This window comes from Mustela erminea, chromosome X, assembly GCF_009829155.1.
Source record: "Mustela erminea isolate mMusErm1 chromosome X, mMusErm1.Pri, whole genome shotgun sequence".
Taxonomy (NCBI): Eukaryota; Metazoa; Chordata; class Mammalia; order Carnivora; family Mustelidae; genus Mustela; species Mustela erminea.
Genome location: NC_045635.1, coordinates 36,215,053 through 36,235,123, shown reverse-complemented (window position 1 = coordinate 36,235,123; position 20,071 = coordinate 36,215,053). Strand labels below are relative to the sequence as shown.

At 37.3% G+C, this 20,071-nt stretch overlaps 1 protein-coding gene across 1 annotated transcript in view; it reads right to left on the bottom strand.

Moving 5' to 3' along the window:
* Positions 1–20,071, bottom strand: part of USP9X (ubiquitin specific peptidase 9 X-linked) — a 97,550-nt gene that overhangs the window by 40,549 nt on the left and 36,930 nt on the right. Inside the window, exons 14-24 of the mRNA XM_032329516.1 lie at positions 19,800–19,887; positions 16,676–17,018; positions 14,857–14,952; positions 13,836–14,047; positions 12,334–12,574; positions 11,375–11,524; positions 10,041–10,161; positions 3,710–3,840; positions 3,240–3,518; positions 1,958–2,083; positions 957–1,082 (exon numbers count right to left, since the gene is read on the bottom strand). Coding sequence (XP_032185407.1) covers positions 957–1,082; positions 1,958–2,083; positions 3,240–3,518; positions 3,710–3,840; positions 10,041–10,161; positions 11,375–11,524; positions 12,334–12,574; positions 13,836–14,047; positions 14,857–14,952; positions 16,676–17,018; positions 19,800–19,887 — 1,913 coding nt within the window. The remainder of the gene's footprint in view (positions 1–956; positions 1,083–1,957; positions 2,084–3,239; positions 3,519–3,709; positions 3,841–10,040; positions 10,162–11,374; positions 11,525–12,333; positions 12,575–13,835; positions 14,048–14,856; positions 14,953–16,675; positions 17,019–19,799; positions 19,888–20,071) is intronic.

Here is a 20,071-nt window from a genome sequence, read left to right as displayed (position 1 = left end):
GCTCCCTCTACCCCTCCCCCAACTCATGCTCTCTAATAAATAAAATTTTAAAACAAACAAAAAGACTTAGTTGAATGCACCAGACAGATGCTACCAGATTCTAAAACGTATCCAAGGAAAAACAGGGTTATGTTGGCCATAAAATGGAAGGTCTACCAAGCTCAAAAGTTCCTATAAATTTAATTTCCTCTTCTAAATATTCAGTAGTGATTATGAGGGGTAAGTACATATAATAAGAAAAGAAGGAGTGAAACACAGCCTCACTTCTGTAAATAATTTCCTTCATCTAAGGGAAGGTCAGAGATGATACCTAACTGGCTGACACTTTCTACCTTTGACTGCTTTATTTTTTTAAAGATTTTATTTATTTATTTGACAAAGATCACAAGTAGGCAGAAAGGCAGGCAGAGAGAGAGAAAGAGAGAGAGAAGGAAGCAGGTTCTCCGCTGAGCAGAATCTGAGGTAGGGCTCGATCCCAGGACCCCGAGATCATGACCTGAGCAGAAGGCAGAGGCTTTAACCCACTGAGCCACCCAGGTGCCCCTCCTTTGACTGCTTTCACAGACAAAATTATTTAAAATGTCAGGACACCACAGCTGACAGTTAACTAAACTAAAATTTACATATGACAGAAAGATAATGAAAGAAGAAAAATGGAGACAATAGGAAAAAGAAAATTCAATAGGAGATCATATCTGAGTCTAGTGAGAAGTAGAAAAACATCGTTTCATATTTTAAAAAGCAGCTTTATGGCAGGATTCTGAAGTACTTTATTTCAAAAGTAAAATTTTACTGTATTCTCATCTTACCTATAGCTACCATTTAATTGTCAGCCATGAAGATGCAATACTAAATAATAGTATTTAGTATTTGGTAAAGATAGCAGATGTAATGATTCAGCCTCACACACAATTAACATTAATTTAAAAGGAAAATATTTTTGAGGTAACTCTTACCTTCTCATAAATTTTAGTGATTTCTTCATTTGGGCTAAATACTAGCTGTAATGCCCCACATCCTGATGCCCAGATGATTTTCTGAATAGCTCTAATTACACAGATATCAGGCATATATCTTGAAGCCTGCAAGACAATGCACAATAAAAATGATTTGATAGCGTATTAAAGTAAAATAATAAATGGAAAAGAAAAAATGTTTCTCCTTGTAAAAAAACTGCTTTTGTCTTTTTTTTTTCTTTTTCATTTAACAGCAATACCACAAAGCATGCTCTCCAAGTTATTATCTGGCCCTGTATTACTTTCAGAAGCATCTTAAAAAGACTACAAAGATGATCCTACCACCATTCTACTCATTTTTTTACCCATAAAAATGAAAACCAAGTCCACACAAACACTTGTACAGAAGTCACAGCAGCTTCATTCACAGTCAAAAGAAGTCCTTTGTCAAGTGTACAATGTGGAGTATTCACAATAGGATACTACTCGGCAGCAAAAAATAATGGCCTAATGGTTTACAAAACAGATAATTCTCAACATCATTATTCAGAGTGGGAGGAACTAGACATATAGGAACACACACGGTAGAATTCCATCTGTATACAATTCTAGAAAATGAAAACTATTCTACAGTGGCAAAAGATCACTGGTTACCTGGAGTAGAGGGAAGGGACTGCAAAGGGACATACAGAATGATGGAAATGTTCTGTGTCTTGATTATGATGGTGGTTTCACACATACCTGCATTTGTGAAGACTGAATTATATATATTCAGAGAATGTTGTTTATTGTACATAGAGGATTCAAACCGGAAAGTACTAACATTAGTATCAGGCAAAATTCGTGTTAAGGGAACTCTAGACTGAGACAGTTATTAGAGTGAGTAGACCTAGGAAAATTCAGCCCTGAGCTGTGATAAGGGTTATTTCTTAATCAAACAGAGGGTCAAACATAGAAATAGACATGGCAGGATTTCACAGCTTAGAAAGTTTAATACTAACCTCATCAGATATTTGCTGAGCAAGACGAATGGATACATTTCTAAGCATGCATTCAGATGATGGATTAGGAATGCTCTGAAGGGCACTTTGTAGCACCACAGCTTGATCATGAGTAACTTGGTTGACCTGAAAAAACAACCATTTTGCTCGAAGTAAGTAATTTGTACAGAACCAGACCCAACCATATGCCCCCCACCCATCGCCACTCCCTCCAAATGACCTCCCTTCCGTATATACACATGGTAGAACTACAGTGACTTAAAACAAAAAGCAGTCCGTATTGCCAACAATGTGGGCCTCCACTTTTTCTTATGTAACAAGGTGCTACACGTCCCTCGCAAATACCCATTCTAGATTAATTCAACTTGTGTCCCTACATGTGGGCACAGTATAACTTGTGGACATAAGTGATAAACTGAAGTGATGACTCCAACCCCTACCTAAAGACTCAATAAATTACTCCACACCTCTTACATGTGTGCTTCTGGGCAGACCCTGTTCCCATTTCCCCTGCTCATCATTTTCCTCTTTGAAAGGGAGAAACGTTAAGGAATTTTAGTCACAGCTACTGACATTTGCTATTATGACAATATATGTGGTATTATTCCGTATCACATATTTAATGTAACATCACATATCTAATCAACATTCCAATTTCCAGATTAAGCCCTAAGCTATTTAAAAAAAAAAAAAATAGAATTCCTAGAGCTCTTCTCTTCTATCCGTAAACTTAGTAAACCATCACTTGTGATGAATATAGAAGACCTCAAATTTTAGTCAGAATTAAGTGCATACTTGGACCGCTCATAAGTAGACACTGAATTATGGCATGTCTTGAGAACTTTTGGTGAGATGGATCAAGGATGCCACCAAGGCAAAGACAGAGTCCAGAGCTGGAATAAGCTCAGAAGTGGAGGTTAAGCCTATCAAGGTGGGAAGAGAGTGGCAACAGGCTAAGTCAATTACAACTTTCTTATTACCACCTGTATTTTCATGTATCTTCCAGGTACAAGTTAGTAAGAGATGCATACAGAGTTTTTATCAGATTTAAGTAATTGAAAGCCAAACAGGTTTAAAGGTGTAGGGAGGAACTGTCCTCTTAAATTAAGAGTATAGCCAGTAAAAAGCATTTTCACTTTTCATACAAATTTAAGAGACAGAAACCTCTAAAATAAGATACCACTGGAAAGGAACTCGAAACATTCTGAATCAACTCTGAACTCAAACTTTAAAAAATTACCATTTATTACTATAAGTAAGACATTTTTAAAAAGTGTATTACCGATGTCATGGGATTCACGCCTTCTACACCTGGCTGACAAGCTTCTGCCACAGCTCGAACGTGGCCATAGCCAATGGCAGTTAGCAACAGTTTGGCTATTTTAAGAGCATTGAGGTAAGCACCCCTTCGAGTTTCCATATCTGCATTTGGTAGGAAGTTATTTCTGGTTAGCATGCTCAGGACGAGGGGCAGGCCACCACTTTTCAAGAAGTGAAATTGAAAATCAGAGGAGTCATCAGCCAGAGGTGCACCAGCAGGCATTAACAAGGCATAGACTACCTGGAAGAAGAAAAGGACTGTATTAAAAGGGTTTAAAAAGATAACTTCCATTTTCCCTATCATCATTGCTAAGAAATTCTTGACCATTTAAAAAATATTTCATTTTAAGTGTTATCCATGTTCTTCAGATTACCACATAAAAAGGTCAAGTTCAAAGAACATGAAATACATTCAAAAGAGAAAAAACTAACCTCTGTTAGGTATAGCACTTGTGAGGCTGAAGGACCAAAGAAAAGCGAGTCAAGAGATGGACTAAGGCTGCTTTCTCCAAGTTTGGCGTGATCTAAACAAATAGCTCTTAACTTTTCTATTGTTGTGCTATCTGTAAGAAAACAAGAGACACAGTCTAAAACACAACATAATCTATGCATTAATAGAATTTCACTTTTGGTATTCTGAAGATTACTTCAGTACGGCATAACTATCAATTCATTTGACTTATAGGCTCATGCCTCACAAGAAATAGCTGGATCTAGATTAAAAAAAAAAAAAAAATCACTATGAACTAGGACTTTCTTATCAGTCAACCCAAACATGAAGGAAGGCAGTCTTCACCCAGTCAGAGACCTCAAATCAACATGCCTCCACGACCACTGTAAACCTAAAAAATACAGTATACTTCAAAAGGAAATCATCCTTATCGAGATAACAAAGATAAAAAATTACAAGTTCTTCCTTCCAACTTCTCTATTGTTCACCCTCATGACACTACCCATTAACTGCTCTATTTTATTGAAAGGAGCTTAGTGGTACCTTAGAAACTAAACTCTAAAAGGAAAGACACAGAAAGAAAAAAAAAAAAAGAATACAGGCACCTCGCCTAACACCACTTCACCGTTATGAAAGACCTATAATAGCACCTGTTTTCCATTAGCCACAAGAAATCCAAAGAGGATTCTTGCTTTTATGAAAAGAGGCAAAAAGCAAAAATAGCATCCAGTGTTTGTTTTGCAGAAAGTTGTTCAAGAGGCAGTGTGCACCCCCAAGCAGATAAAGTGGACCCGCAAAGCTCCTTCCCTGGGAGTGACATTCAGCATCAAGCCACCAGAGCTTTGGGCTGCCTCTGTGAGCTTCTGTGCTTTTTCTTATTTTGTGCATCCATTAGAATAAGATGTGTCCTAAGGTATCAGAAAAGCCTAAGAGGTTACTCTCTGGCTGTGGGAACACTCTAAAAAAATTTCCATATAAACCAGTGTTAACTGCTTCTTTAAAGGTTTTACACCATTTTGGCTTACAAAAGTTTTCATAGGAACACTCTAGTTCTGAATAGGAGAAACCTACAGTCATTAATGTTTACCTCAAGCACAGGGTTTTTTTCTTTTTATCCTCCCCCACAGTATTAAAACACCAGTTTCATTCTTTTTCTTTTAAAAAAAGATTTTTATTTATTTGACAGAGAGATCACAAGCAGGCAGAGGCAGGCAGAGGCAGGCAGAGACAGACGAGGACGCAGGCTCCCTGCTGAGCAGAGACCGATGTGGGGCTAGATCCCAGGATCCTGGGATCATGATCTGAGCTGAAGGCAGAGGCTTTATCCCACTGAGCCACCCAGGTGCCCCACCCAGTTTCTTTCTTTAAAGATTTTATTTATATGGAGAGGGGGAGGTAGAAGGAGAATCTCAAGCAGACACCACGCTGAATGTAGAGCCCCATGTGGAACTCAGGAACTCAATCTCATGACCGGAGTCAAAACCAAGAGCCGGAAGCTTAACTGACTGAATCACCCAGGCATCCCCACCTTCCTTTTAAATCACAGTGAAAATAAGTATTTTGAAAACCACATGATACAATTCAGTGTTACCAAACATTCGAACTTAAGAATAGTCAATCAACTTTAGAAAGTACATTATTACCATCAAATTATTTCCAAGGTAAATACGCTATGATTAAAATACCACTTGATAAATAAGATGGCTTTAGAAAAAATTAAAAGCTTTTTTTTTTTTTTTGAAGAATAAAGGTAACTGAAAATTACTGTAATTGCCATATGGCAAGCTAATTTTATAGGCCTGGAAATAGCCTAGAACTATCTTATCAAAAAATCTTCAGTTTGTGGGCTGTCTGGCTGACTCAGTGGAGCATATGGCTCTTCACCTTAGGATTATTAGTTCGAGCAGCAACGCTGAGTATAGAGATTACTTAAAAACAAAATGAAAACATCTTAAAAAAAAATCTTCAGTTTATATTAAAACTACTGTTTTTCCCTATTCTGAAGGGATAGTGACACATAATGTAACTAAATAAAATATAAATTTCTTATAATCAAACATTTGTGAATAGCTTCTCAGGTCATTACATATTCATCCCCTGTATTATTTTTGTGATTAAAATAACATTATGTCATTTTATGAGTATAATCTCTATTATTGGGCATTTAGGTTTTTTCCCAGTATTTTTTTTTTTAACACTGAGGATTCTAGCAGCTAAATCTTCAAAATTATTTATTTCATCAGGAAAAAAAGTCCTGCAAGCAGAACGAACCATTAAGGTCCAAGACTTCTAACATATAAACCAAATTAGTCTCTAAAAATAAACCTATTCATAGGCTGTATCTGAGAATGTCTTGCTGGATTTAAAAATATTCTAAGTAGGGACACCTGGGTGGCTTAGTCGGTTGGGCTTCTGACTCAGGTCATGATCCCAGGGTCCTGGGATTAAACCTTCTATGAGGGTCCCTGCTCAGCAGGGAGTCTGCTTCTCCCTCTCCCCTGATCCTGCTCTCTCTTAAATAAATAAAATCTTAAAAAAATATATATATAAATGTGTATTACTTCCTCAGTTTGATGAAAAGGCCTGGAAACAAGACACCCCAGTAGTACTAAGTTTCTGGTTTCTAAATACCCTCTCTCACAGAGAGGAGTAATGGCTGATTCCAGGGCTAGGATTAAAGTACTAGATGAACTTTAAACATCTTGGGCTATATATATATAAAACACATCACAAATAAGGTTGCCAACCAGTAAATGTAGAAAGAATGATCAAGTTAAGTAAAATCACCACTTTGCAACCATTAGAGGAAAAACTGATTCAAACAATAATCACAAGGAATGGTTAAACCAGTAAGTAAAAGTCTGATGAGAAAAGAGTTAGAGTCTCAAAACATCTCTCCAAAAAAGGAAAAGTAACTTTACAAAGGAGAAACCTGCAGACATCAATTAAGTGATCTGGGATAATGTCGCCAATGAAGGACAAATGGACGTATGCCTCCTGGTATAATGCCGAGAAAGAGCAACATGTAAGTGGTATTCCGAGAGAAATGTACAATCTGTATGTAACATCAGGAACAGACAAAACCCAAGGAGACACATTCACACCACAACTGATCTGTGCTTTTCAAAACCATCAAACTTGTAACAGTGAAACACTGAGGAACTGTTCCAGATTAAAGACACCACATGAATCATTCAATATAAGAAGCTGAATGGGATTCTCAACCAGAAAACGTTGTTTTAAGGTTTATTATGGGGAAAATTAGTAATTATGTATAACGTCTATAAATTAATTTATCAATGCTATATTCTTTTTTTAAAAAATTTAATTATTTATTTGAGAGAGAGCATGAGAGGGGAGGTCAGAGGGAGAAGCAGACTGCCTACGGAGCTGGAAGCCCAATGTGGGACTCCATCTCAGGTCTCTGGGGATCATGACCCGAGCTGAAGGCAGTTGCCTAACCAAATGAGCCACCCAGGTGCCCAATGCTGTATTTTCTGATTTTGATTAATACTGTGGCAATTTGAAGAGAATGTCTTTGTTCCTATAAAGCAATAGGTATTTAGGGATAAAAAGATAGGGTATCTACAACTTGTTCTCCAAAGGTCAGAAAAAAATCTTACACAGAATGACGTAACAAGTATAGCAAAATATTAACAACTATTGAATCTGGGGAAGGGTAAATGAGATTGTACTGCTCTAAGTTTCAAATTACTTAAGAAATTAATTTTATTTTACCTATTTTTTAAAAGAGTTTATTTATTTTGACAGAGAAAAAGTGAGAGCACAAGCAGGGTAAGTGGCAGGCAAAGGCTGCCCATGGAGCGGGGAGCCTGATGTGGAACTCGATTCCAGGACCCCAGGGATCATGACCCGAGCCAGAGGCAGACACACAACACTCAGGTGTCGTGGAAATAAGTTTTTTTTTTTTTTTTAAAATATTTTTTTTATTTATTTGACAGGCAGAGAGGCAGGCAGATAGAGAGGTGGAAGCAGGCTCCTTGCCGAGCAGAGAGCCCGATGCGGGACTGGATCCCAGGACCCTGCGATCATGACCTGAGCCGAAGGCAGAGGCTTTAACCCACTGAAACACCCAGATGCCCCCCCCGAAAGTAAGTTTTTAACAGGAAAAAAGGTACTCTTCAAAAATAAGAGACAAGTAGGAACCAGAAGAAAATAAAGCACCTATCAGTATAACCTTCAGGGAAATAAGTCTATTAAGTTGTTACACGTTACTAAAACCCCAATTAGCTCATATTCAAGTGGCAAATAAGAGAGTCAGTATAATGTAGAAGGTGCCAGTACAGCAGAAGTGCAACTTTTGAAAACCAAAACCAAAACCAAAACCAACCTAACGAAAACCCCTTAGCCTGGCAGCTGTACAGCAAGGGGCCCTTTTAACTTCTTAGGAAAATGAAAAGTGAGCACCTGCATGCAGAGCTCATCTTGAGGAAGTGCACTCCCAGCCTTTTAGGACTCTTGGCGGGTGTTTGTTCTGGGCCCAATTTAATGGCAGCCCATCTGTCTCAGAGCTCCACTTCTCCCTGTGTTATCCCAGCACTAACAAGTCAGCATTTTCTATTGGTCTCATGCCTTTTCATTATCTGCTAAGGCAGCCTTCAGTCACAATCAACTACCTGGTGGGCTGTTCAAGCTCTTTCTTTCCTTTCCTTTTTTTTTTTTTTTTTTTTTAAAGATTTTATTTATTTATTTTACAGAGAGAGAGATCACAAGTAGACAGAGAGGCAGGCGGGGGGCGTGGAAGAGCAGGCTCCCTGCTGAGCAGAGAGGCTGATGTGGGACTCGATCCCAGGACCCTGAGATCATGACCTGAGCCGAAGGCAGTGGCTTAACACACTGAGCCACCCAGGCACCCCAAGCAAAATTATTTTTATTAGTGCTGTTTAAACTCTATGTGAAAGGGCTGCCTAGACTAGGGTATTACAGCCCAAGCAGGGTAAGGAGGACATCCCTGTGGGAGGAGGGGAGAAAAAATTTCAAGAAAGGCCCAAGACGTAAGAACCTGAGAACAGGGACTCTGCTATGGAAAAGGTGAAGAAGGAAGTCCTACAACAGTAGCTGTACAGCAGGCAAAGAACAAACAGATGAGAGGAGGAAGAAGAAAAGCTCCAGAAAACAGTGAAATCTGACAGATTATATAATACAAATAATAATGGGAAACTATTTTGAGAAGTTATTAGAAGATGCATGGGATGAATCTGTTAGGTGTACAGAAAACTAAGGGAATGAAAAGGAGACATTATTATATGCAGTAAAAAAAATGTTGTCAGTAATCCAGGCAAATTACTTTTCACACACTCTTGAAATGTAAATTTACATTTTAGTGTCAATTTTAGATAAGAATTCAAGCAAAAATGGGGAGAATTTGAGAATAAGACTTAAGTTTTCATCCCATGATAGAAACTCAGTAGGTATCTAAAAATACACAAAGACACAGTCGGACAAGGTTTATTTACAGATATAATGGTATAGACACATATGAGAAAAAAGCTGAACGTTGAAGTAGTTGTTTCTAAGGAATAAAAGAAAAACAGTGCCACAGATAACACATGGCCCATAATACGGTGCAGAGAGCAGTCAGACAGTAAATATTTAAGGCTTTGCGGGCCATAGGGTGTCGGCCACAACCACTGAGCTCTGCTATTTTAAAACAAAACCAGCCACAGTTAGTATGTAAATGAATGAGCATGACTGCACACTAATAAGTTTAGGACACTAAAATAAAAATTTCAGGGGTGCCTGGGTGGCTCAGCGGGTTAAAGCCTCTGCCTTCGGCTCAGGTCATGATCCCAGGGTTCTGGGATCGAGGCCCACATCGGGCTCTCTGCTCAGCAGGGAGCCTGCTTCCCTTCCTCTCTCTCTGCCTATTTGTGATCTGTCAAATAAATAAATAAAACCTTAAAAAAATATTCATATAATTTTCATGAGGCACAAAATATTCTCTTGATTCACCCTCTCTCCCCATTTAAGAATGTAAAAGCCAGGGACGCCTGGGTGGCTCAGTTGGTTAAGCAGCTGCCTTCGGCTCAGGTCATGATCCCAGAGTCCTGGGATCGAGTCCCACATCAGGCTCCTTGCTCTGCAGGGAGCCTGCTTCTCCCTCTGACTCTGCCTGCCACTCTGCCTGCCTGTGCTCGCTCTTGCTCTGACAAATAAATAAAATCTTAAAAAAAAAAAAAAAAAAAAAAAAGAATGTAAAAGCCATCCTTGGCTCCTAGGCTATACAAAATCAGGCAGTGGGCATATGGTCCAGCATGTATTTAATGAACATTACAGATATAAAAAACTTACCTGGTGGCATAAGCTTCATAAGTACTCTTGCTCCATCTCTAAGAGGAGGCATATTTAGGCTGCTGCCTAAGTCTGCAACTTGCCAAAGGAAAGAAATGTATCTGGGATGCAGTGACATTATCTACAATACAAAATATACAACATACTTAACTATAAAATTATATGCCCCCCCTGCCAAAACAGCTAAATAAGTAATTTTGACACTTCTGCTTCTGTCATTGCCACTCTCTCTAAAATGGCCTCCCTTACCCATCCCTCCCACCTGTAGAAAGCCTTCATCATACAGACCGAATATACTACCCAAGCTATCTCCAGTAATTTCTGTGAGGCAGCTTTTATTATTTTGCTTAATTATTTCTCTCATACATATAAGTTAGACTCCATATATGCCAAAAGCTGTCATGCCTGCTAATAGTTAAATTCCTAATCCAACTGTTCTAAGGGAGCCCATTCTTCTGACACTGGAGTAGCTGGTTATTACCATAGCCATTAAAATTCTTTTGGGGAGGGGTGGAAGGAGAGGGTAAGGAGGGGAGGAATCACTGTTTCTTTAGGCACAAGATATGTTAAGGACAACTTGAAAAAGACTGCACATCCTACAAAAACAGTTGTGAAGAAAGGATTCACTTCTGTGGTATGAATCAAGATACAGTGCTATTTTTCCAAGTTTATATAGTAAAGAGTTTTAATTCAGCTGCATAAAAGATTCATTTTATATAAACCTAACCATACTGTATCTAGAGGGAAATGTTTTAAATTTCAACCAAAATACGATCACCTTTCAGATCTATTCTGAAGCTGATGGTTAACTATATAGTTATATGATATTTTGCCATATTAAGTGTAAATTTCTCAAGGAAAAACAAAAAAAACGTTATATAAATAGCCGGCCCTTCAACAACATGAGTTTGAACTTCACAGATTCATTTACCACATTTTTCCCACAAATACAAGAGGGTACTATAAATGTATTTTCTCTTCCTTAGGGTTTTAACACTTTCTTTTCTGTAGCTTTATTATAAAAATACAGTATATTATATGTACTATATAATACAGTCAAAATATGAGTATACATATAACATACAAAATATGTGTTCATCAACTGGCTGTGTTATTAGTAAGGCTTCTGGTCAACACTAAGCTATAAGTATTTAAGTTCTGGGGGAGTTAAAATATATACATGAATTTTCTACTTCAACTGGGGGCTGGGTGGGAGGAATGAGGGGCAGGTGGCCAATATGAGGTCAAACTCGATTTCTTTATTCTTTGTTCTCAAACTGTATTTCTTTAGTCTCTTAATGCCTTGCATATAGTAGCTCAAACCATCTACTCACCACCCCAGGTAAACAGCTTTCCACTTCTGGATTGGGACCATCACTGTAATGATTACCATGGTTTCCAGGAGACCCAGTTGAGGAATCAGAAGAACTATCGGGGCTTGAAGGCATATTGGAACTTATCTGTGTAAGTTTGGCTGTAATTAGCTGAAAATAATATACTAAGTTAGTATCAAAGACAAGAAAAAAATATTTGAAACAGAAGTTAGTAACCTACCAAAAAACAAACTAGAGGCAATACTTCCAGAAATACCAATTGTAGGTGCTGCCTAACAACCAAATAGTTGTTTTCACAAAAGTTATACTGTATTTTAAGTAGTATTAATGCCAGTCTTACTGTTACAATCCAAATACCTAATAAAGAGCCTCACAAATAACAAATGCTCAATTAACATTTACTGAATAAAATGTTAAGTAGTGAAATGAAAAATAATCTCAGGTTTGAATTTTATTCCTCAAAAAAACAAACAAACTGGGACGCCTGGGTGGCTCAGTTGGTTAAGCAGCTGCCTTCGGCTCAGGTCATGATCCCAGAGTCCTGGGATCGAGTCCCACATCGGGCTCCTTGCTCAGCGGGGAGCCTGCCTCTCCCTCTGCCTCTGCCTCTGCCTGCCACTCTGTCTGCCTATGCTCACGCTCTCTCTAACAAATAAATAAAATCTTAAAAACAAACAAACAAACAAAAAACCCCAAACAAACAAACACAAACAAAAAACAAAAACCCAACATTTTATTCATTTATTTGACAGAGATAGAGAGCAAAGCAGGTGAGCATCAGTGAGAGGGAGAAGAAGCAGACTTCCCAGCAGGCTTCTCGTGAAGCAGGGAGTTGATAGAGGGCTTGAACTCGGGACCCTGAGATCATGACCTGAGCCAAACGCAGACAGCTTAGCACACACCACCACCCAGGTGCCGCAGGTTTAACCTTGAAAAGTTTAGTAATTATAGATACTTACGGATTTATCTTTCAAGTTTAATTGTCCAATCAATTTTCTGTCGTCTGCAGGATCAATCAGTTCACCGCCCACAAAGAGCTCAATTTTTGTATGAGCTACATTGGCTTTAATACGATTGAGAATATATCGTCTTACTGAACCGATCGTATCATTTGTATGAGACCATACGTCCAAGTCATCAACTTGTCTGCCCTGGTTTGGAAATCGAACTATAAAAGAGAGGTGTTTACCACGGAAAGCTCTGGGGAAAAAGAAAGAAAAAGGAAAAAACATTTTAGTCAGCAGAATTTCTTATCTTTTATGAACTTAATATTGAGTATTTTCTTATTTAACAAGAGAAAAGTGAACTAATAAGGATACTTGTTATTTTTAGGATCTTGAAAATACAACAATCATTTTCCACTGTTATTCTTGTACCTATACATGAGGAAAGTGAGACTTATTTTAGATCATGACCTGAGCCAAAGACAGCAGCTTAACCGAATGAGCCACCCAGGTGTCCCACTATGACTATTTTTAAATATGAAAAATTTGTAATTTTTTTCTGAAAAATTATTAATATCAAAGTTCACATCCAAATAATATTTATATTGATAGTATATTTTTAAAAAATTATTTATTTGAGATGAGAGTGAGTAAGCGAGCAAGAGAGAGCAAGAGGGAGGGGGTGGGGAGAGGGCCAAAAGGAGAAGCAGACTCCCAGTTGAGCAGGGAGCTCAAAATGGGGCTTTATCTCAGGACCTGGAGATCACGACCTGAGCCACAGGCAGATGCTTAAGTGACTGAGCCACCCAGGCGCCCCTGATAACATCTTCTCACAGGGAAGATATAACGAATAAAAATATATTCAAGAAGCAACTTTAGGGGCACCCGGGTGGCTCAGTCATTAAGCGTCTGCCTTCAGCTCAGGTCATGATCCCGGGGTCCTGGGATCGAGCCCCACATTGGGCTCCCTGCCCTACGGGAAGCCTGCTTCTCCCTCTCCCACTTGTGTTCCCTTTCTCACTATGTCTCTCTCTGTCAAATAAATAAATAAAATATTAAAAAGAAAAAAAAAAGCAACTTTATATAATTTCATGGTTAGCAATGAGAACTCTTTTAAAATACTGATTGCATTCATTCTACAAACGTATCTAAATTATACTCTTTGAATTACTCAATGGTAAGACCTTAAAAGAAATGTTAGTAGACAATTTTGAAGTATTTCCTGCTGTATCAGCTACCTGTCAAAAGCACTTTAAGAGTTTTTACAATTATTCTCCAATCTTACTATGCAATTAACTGTATAAATAAATGGCATCAAAATACTTCAACTCCGTATTACCCTTAGCAACACTTAACAGGTATTGAAGTCATAGCAAGAGCAACAACAAAAAATACAAAGAGGAAACTAGAGTTAATGACCTATCAAAACAACAAACAAACAAACAAAAACTAGATCCTGGGAAAAAAGGTCTAGGAAAATACCAAATAGTTAATTAGAAGATCAGTTATTCACAAACCTTGACATAGGTAGAATTGTTCTTTCCTCGTGATAATCACTGTCACATTCATTTATGTACTCTCTTAACACAGTTAATACACGAACCATTCGAACAGCCTCCTGCCTTGCACAATTAATACTGTCTTTGTCACCATCCAAAACACAGAGTGTGTCATAAGAGGCTTTCAAACGATCGAAGCAAGACTGAATGAAGTCTTCATGGATTACCACCTACAAATAATGGGACAAATAAGGACAGTCAAAAGATGCTTTAAAATGTAAAAACAACAACAAAAATACATATAAAAACATTAATTCAATTAAAGATGGCAACAACTAATTATTTAAAGACAGCCAAGTTATTTAACCAAAGTCTATACTGATAATAAAACGTACTATGTTTTGTCAAAGGAAGCTAGAGTAATGTATGTTAAGAAGTTATGAACTAGATATTTTAAAAATGGACTTTGGAGTAGGTGGCAGAACCAAGAGAAGAAATTCACTTAAAATTCATACCAAAATTATACTCAAAATAATCACCTCACGTAATTATCAAGACAAGATTAATTTAGACAGCATTTTGTATAATGGGGAGACTAAATATTTTTGACAGATATATATATATTTTTAAAGATTTTATTTATTTGATAGGCAGAGATCACAAGTAGGCAGAGAGGCAGGCAGAGAGAGAGAAGGAAGCAGGAAGAGAGAGAAGGAAGCCCAACGTGGGGCTCGATCCCAGGACCCTGGGATCATGACCTGAGCCGAAGGCAGAGTCTTGAACCCACTGAGTCACCCAGATGCCCTGATAGATCTATTTTTAAAAGTCACAACCCTTAAGTCAAGATCTAACCTGAAATCAAGAGTCAGATGCTCAAGTGCCTGAGCCACCCAGGCATTCCCCTTTTAGGTGTATTTTTAATAGGAGTTGAAACAGAACAATTTAGTTAATTCAGAACTGAAGAAAAAATTCTTATCAGTGAAGAGTTCTTTAATCAGAATTCTAATTTGTGGAAGTTTTAGTGAATGTCAATCCTCACCTGATTGACCTGTAGCCTCGGACCAAGGTTTGTATATATTTCTTTAAGAAGATCTATAGCTCTGCTGGCAATATCGTCATTACTTTGAATCACAACCTAGGTTCAAAAGATTCAAATATAAACAACTTTCATGAAATATTTTAGCTGGACACTTCAACTCAAACCACACCCTTGGTTATTTTCAATGCATTACTTGGTAATAATTTGAGGCTATATTTGACATTCAAGTAAATCAAGTAAAATTAAGTAAAAAAAAAAAAAACACAAACCAGACCATAGAAAGTAGTAAAATATAGAACTCAAGTCTTTGAATAAAGCAATTTAAAAATGGAAGGCACATACTACTAAGAACAAAATATGCTTTGACCAGTATTAACCCTGCAAATCGACACCTTGGAACCAAGTTGTAAGACACTGAAGGAGGAATTCAAATTACTTAAAAAGAAACAAAATATGTATGAAATACACTTTAGGACAAAGAGCTACACTACACTCCCCTCCAGTTCTATAGATCTTTATCACTCATCTAATTATACTGGTAGTCTTCAAACTATGTGCAGAACTCTAGGGGGTTGAGGAAATGTTTTAAGGCTGAATCCTCTGTAGGCCTAGGAAGAGGGAAGGCTGTGAAGCACAGGGGTAATGAGCAGAAAAAACAAAAACCCAAAGAAAAAAAAAACAACAGGCTCTCTCTCCTCCAACTACTTTTACATTCTGGAGTACTTAATGAAAAAGTCTGAATAACTGAATGACACAGTAAATGGTCCATGGTCAGCAGAAAAATATATTAAAAAAATATGAACTGCTGTGAACAGGTCAGACTTTTGAAGACAGAAATAATATATTGATACTATATTGCCACAACATGGACAGGCCCGGAGGGGACTATGCTAAGCGAAATAAATTTAGGGAAAGACAAATACTATATGATTTCATTTATTTTTATGTGGTTATCTAAAAACCAAACAAATTAAAAAACTGATCTCATAGGTACAGAGAACAGACTGGTGGTTACCAGAGACAGGGATGGACAAAATGGGTGAGGGTGATTAAAAGACACAAACTTCTGTTTATAAAATAAGTACCAAGAATGTAAAGCACACCATGGTGACTATAGTTAATAATACTATACTACATTCTTGGAAGCTGTCATCGGTTAATCTTCAAAGTTTTCATCACAAGAAAAAAGAAATTTGTAATGGCATGTGGTGATGGATGGGGTGATCATTTTACACAGATACAAATAACAATCAGTATGTTGTGCACGTGAAACTAATGTAATGTGTCAATTTTATCTCAATTAAAAAACATATATATTGAGACTAAAAAGGTGAAAAAATAAACATGGTATTTCGCTCCCTCAGGTGTTTAAAAACATCCCAAGTTGAAACACTGCCAATGAAATATACATTTGTAGTTCATTCTAAATAGTCTTCTCCTCTGTTCTGTTTTAGCATTGCATGTGTAACAACATTAATACCGAAGGAGAATGGATCTACACTAAATGAATGAAGAGAAGAACAGTAACTTCCATGGAGAGGCATGAAAAATGTGTACGGTCAGTGTATTTCTAAACACACCCAGAAGGACATATTCTAAGCCAAGACAAAAGGATCATCAGTGACAGAGGGGGAAGGGAAGGGAGAGAAGAAAAACAAACCCAATGACGAATGACCCAATAAGATGAACTATCACTACCTTCTGGGACAAGCATCAGAGCAGCATACACACATAATTTAGATGCAAAATTGTCCCCCCTTTCGCTATTTGAAAAATTTCATCAGAAAGAATGTTTATCAAGTTCCTACTTTTCACTTACCCTCCAAAGATAGTCTAATCCTATTAACTCCAAATCATCCATCATATATGCTCTCCTTTTGGCTACTAGTTTTCCTTCTCGACAATTCACAGCTTTGAAGAATCGCTCAAAACATTTCATTCCATTCTCAGTTAATAGGGATGGATCAAGCTGAAGCACATTACTTTCAAAGAAGTCTTTATTTATATCAGGATCCAAGTCTGGTTCATCCCCCATCAACTTGGAATACCACTTAAAGCAGGCTTCACGATCACAAAGGTAAACTGCATTCTCTGCTAAGCATTTCCATATTTGTTTTGCCTGAGGAGCACATAGCCATAGTTGGCCATCCTTCAATAAAAATCTTGGAAAAACATAAAAAATGAGCAATTAGATCTACCTAACTTTTATGGTGAAAGGTAATCTATCAATATATGTAATAATAATCCATCTATCACAATTGTATTTTAACTACAGTTAAAAAGATGTCAGTGCTTATTAATATCTTACCAAACTTAATTTTTATGTTGTAGTAAAAACTAAAAATAGTAATAAAAATAAAAAAATCAACTAGGTACTAATTTATTCATTTAACAAGCATATATTGGACGCCTACAATGTGACAGGAACTGGGCCTAAACTGAATAAAAGATTTGTTTACTGAACTTTAAACAGTTGGATCTTTGAAACCAGCTACTGTAAAACTAATGTTTAATGGGTTGAGTTTTACCATTCTGCTTCTAAGGCATCACTGGAAAATGAGGTAGTTTCCAAGTTACTTTCACACATAAACATTTCATTAACTAATTTAAGTCAAAATTCTTTAAGTTTAATGCTTTCTGATGGTCAAATACGCATCACTCAGTACCTGGACACATTAAACAGAATAATTTCTGTATGACTTAAACTTTTTCTGTTCATATGTAGCAGGATGCTTATCAATTATTCAGTGATGCTCTTTTTAGTTTTGTGAATATTGGTTATTAAGACAATGAAGGTGAATTTCATTACAGCTATCTCTTCTGTTAACTCTATTTCTTTCAGCATTCCTCCACCTACCTATCTGCGAATGCAGGAAAAGAGAACACCTCACTTTATTCAAAATTAGCACAGAATTTCTAGCTAACATGATGATGGCTCCACACCCAGTTATGGAGTAAGGTGCATGTATTTCATGTCAATGGGTTCCCTCATTACTTCCAAGCATTGTGGGATCTCAATCCTAGGGTTTTTGATATTTTAATAGAACTGTGGAGCTATGAGAGGCTTTCTAGCACCTAGTCCCATCTAACCCTGCTACCTCTCATTTACAGATACAATATGAAATGTCCTCTGTGGTGATATACATTGTTTTTCAAAGTCTATTGTTGTTTTTTAATAAAACATTCTTCAAGCAAAAACTCCACTTGGAAGTCCAATGTATAAAATACAAGTGGGGCTGTCCAGTTGTTGGGAGGAGGGGGAAAGAAAGAAGAAATGAGAAATCAAATCTCCACTGCTTGTTTAGAAATCTCAAAGGAAGTTCCTTAGAAGCCTTAAGGCTCCAAAATAGATTTGCAAAAATCACTGTCTACTATAAAAAGGACAGACCTTGAGTCAGATCTAGTTGAGTGGTACAACTGGTGTCCATACTGGCTGCGAAATTTCAAAGAAGCTGGTTTAAGCCATGCTGATCTCCACTTTTTTTTGAAGAGTTTATTTATTTATTTGACAGACAGAGTCACAAGTAGGCAGAGAGGCAGGCAGACAGTGAGAGGGAAGCAGGGTCCCCGCTGAGCAGAGAGCCCTGATGCAGGGCTCAATCCCAGGACCCTGAGATCATTACCTGAGACGAAGGCAGAGGCTTTAACCCCGAGCCACCCAGGCACTACCTCCAGTTGCTTTTTAATCAAATGGGGAGAATACCTGCCTTCTGCATGGCTATGAGGATTAAATATAAACCATTTAATACAGGACAAGTAAAGCAGTAAGTCAGGTGTTTTCCCCTTGAGTGTGTTGCTATAGGTCATGTAAACAGGTGTAACAGACCATGGAGTAAAATAGATCCTGCGACAAACTTAAAAGATAGTAGGAATCATAACCATTTTTCTGTTCTATATAACCTAAGGGATACAACACATACCAATCAGTAACAGTGGCTCACTATGACAGTGATTTTTTTTATCTAGACAGGCAAGTCCTTCTATTTGGGTGGTTGAAAATCAAAACACACACAGAAAAATAATTTCATTTTCAACAAATGCCGAACTTCTTAAAATCTGGTGGTGGGAGTTTTTCTTAAAGTTAAAATCATGTAACTATTTACATAAATGTTTTCCAGTAGATAAACACATAGTTTAGTAATACACAAGTCCATAATTAACATAGCTCAGGAGAAAAAAATCCCCCAATATGTCAAAATAATAAATGCAATAGATTTCCCAAAGCACTGACGATCTGAGCATTTCCCCTAGCACACTTACGAACTGAATAAGCATTTCTGCAGTATGTGGTTTTTAAATTTACATGAAACTGCTCGTCAAAAATTCTTAACAATTTCAAATCTGTAAGTGTATAAGCATTAAAGGCTAATTATCACTGAGGAAATTCAAATTTAGCCTTGGACTACATTTAGCTATGGCTCAAGGGGATAAACCTCTTTGCCTCATCATCAGCAAAACAATGTTATTGACACATTCGGACCACCTCTGTCAGCCACTGCAAGGATAAACAAGGCAGCAGTGGACAAAAACCATTCTTTAAGTGTTGAGCCAGCAGCCCCTTGTCTCCATTTCCTTATCGACTAGGATACCATTAAGGTGATTATGGCTCTCCAGCTGGTTGTATCAAAATATGGGAATTTATTCTTCAAAAATACACTTATTTTTAGCGAAAACAAATATGAAGAAAGAAGTCTATCCAAAAATCTTAAAATGTGCTCTCTTCAAATACTGCAAAGAAGAAAAAACTCAGCCAATAATTTAATAAAAAGTATTTAATCATAACCAGTTAGGGAAATGTCCTTTGAATTTTAGGTAATCATTTCCATGTAGGAATATAAGGTGGCAGGCAAAAAGGTCCCCTAACATGACCTAACTATACAGCACATTAACTAAGCACTCTTGATCTGTCATAAAGAGAACAACACTGATGATTTAAAACAAACCTAAGGAAGTTAAGCCGTTCTTGGACTTCTTGAACATGACTGTATCTACTTCCCAGCCTCACAGTTTGGGGGTCATAGTCTTCATGATCTGCAAATTAAGAAAAATCATGCATTATACACACATGGATCTACAACACTGCTGACTTTAACCAAAGGATATTAAGTCAGTCAAAAAGTCATTAATTCTTTATTATTTACTAATTATTTATTCACTAAGTTTGCTTAGTTTACTAATTATTTATTCTCTACCTATCTCTTATTTTCCTTACAAA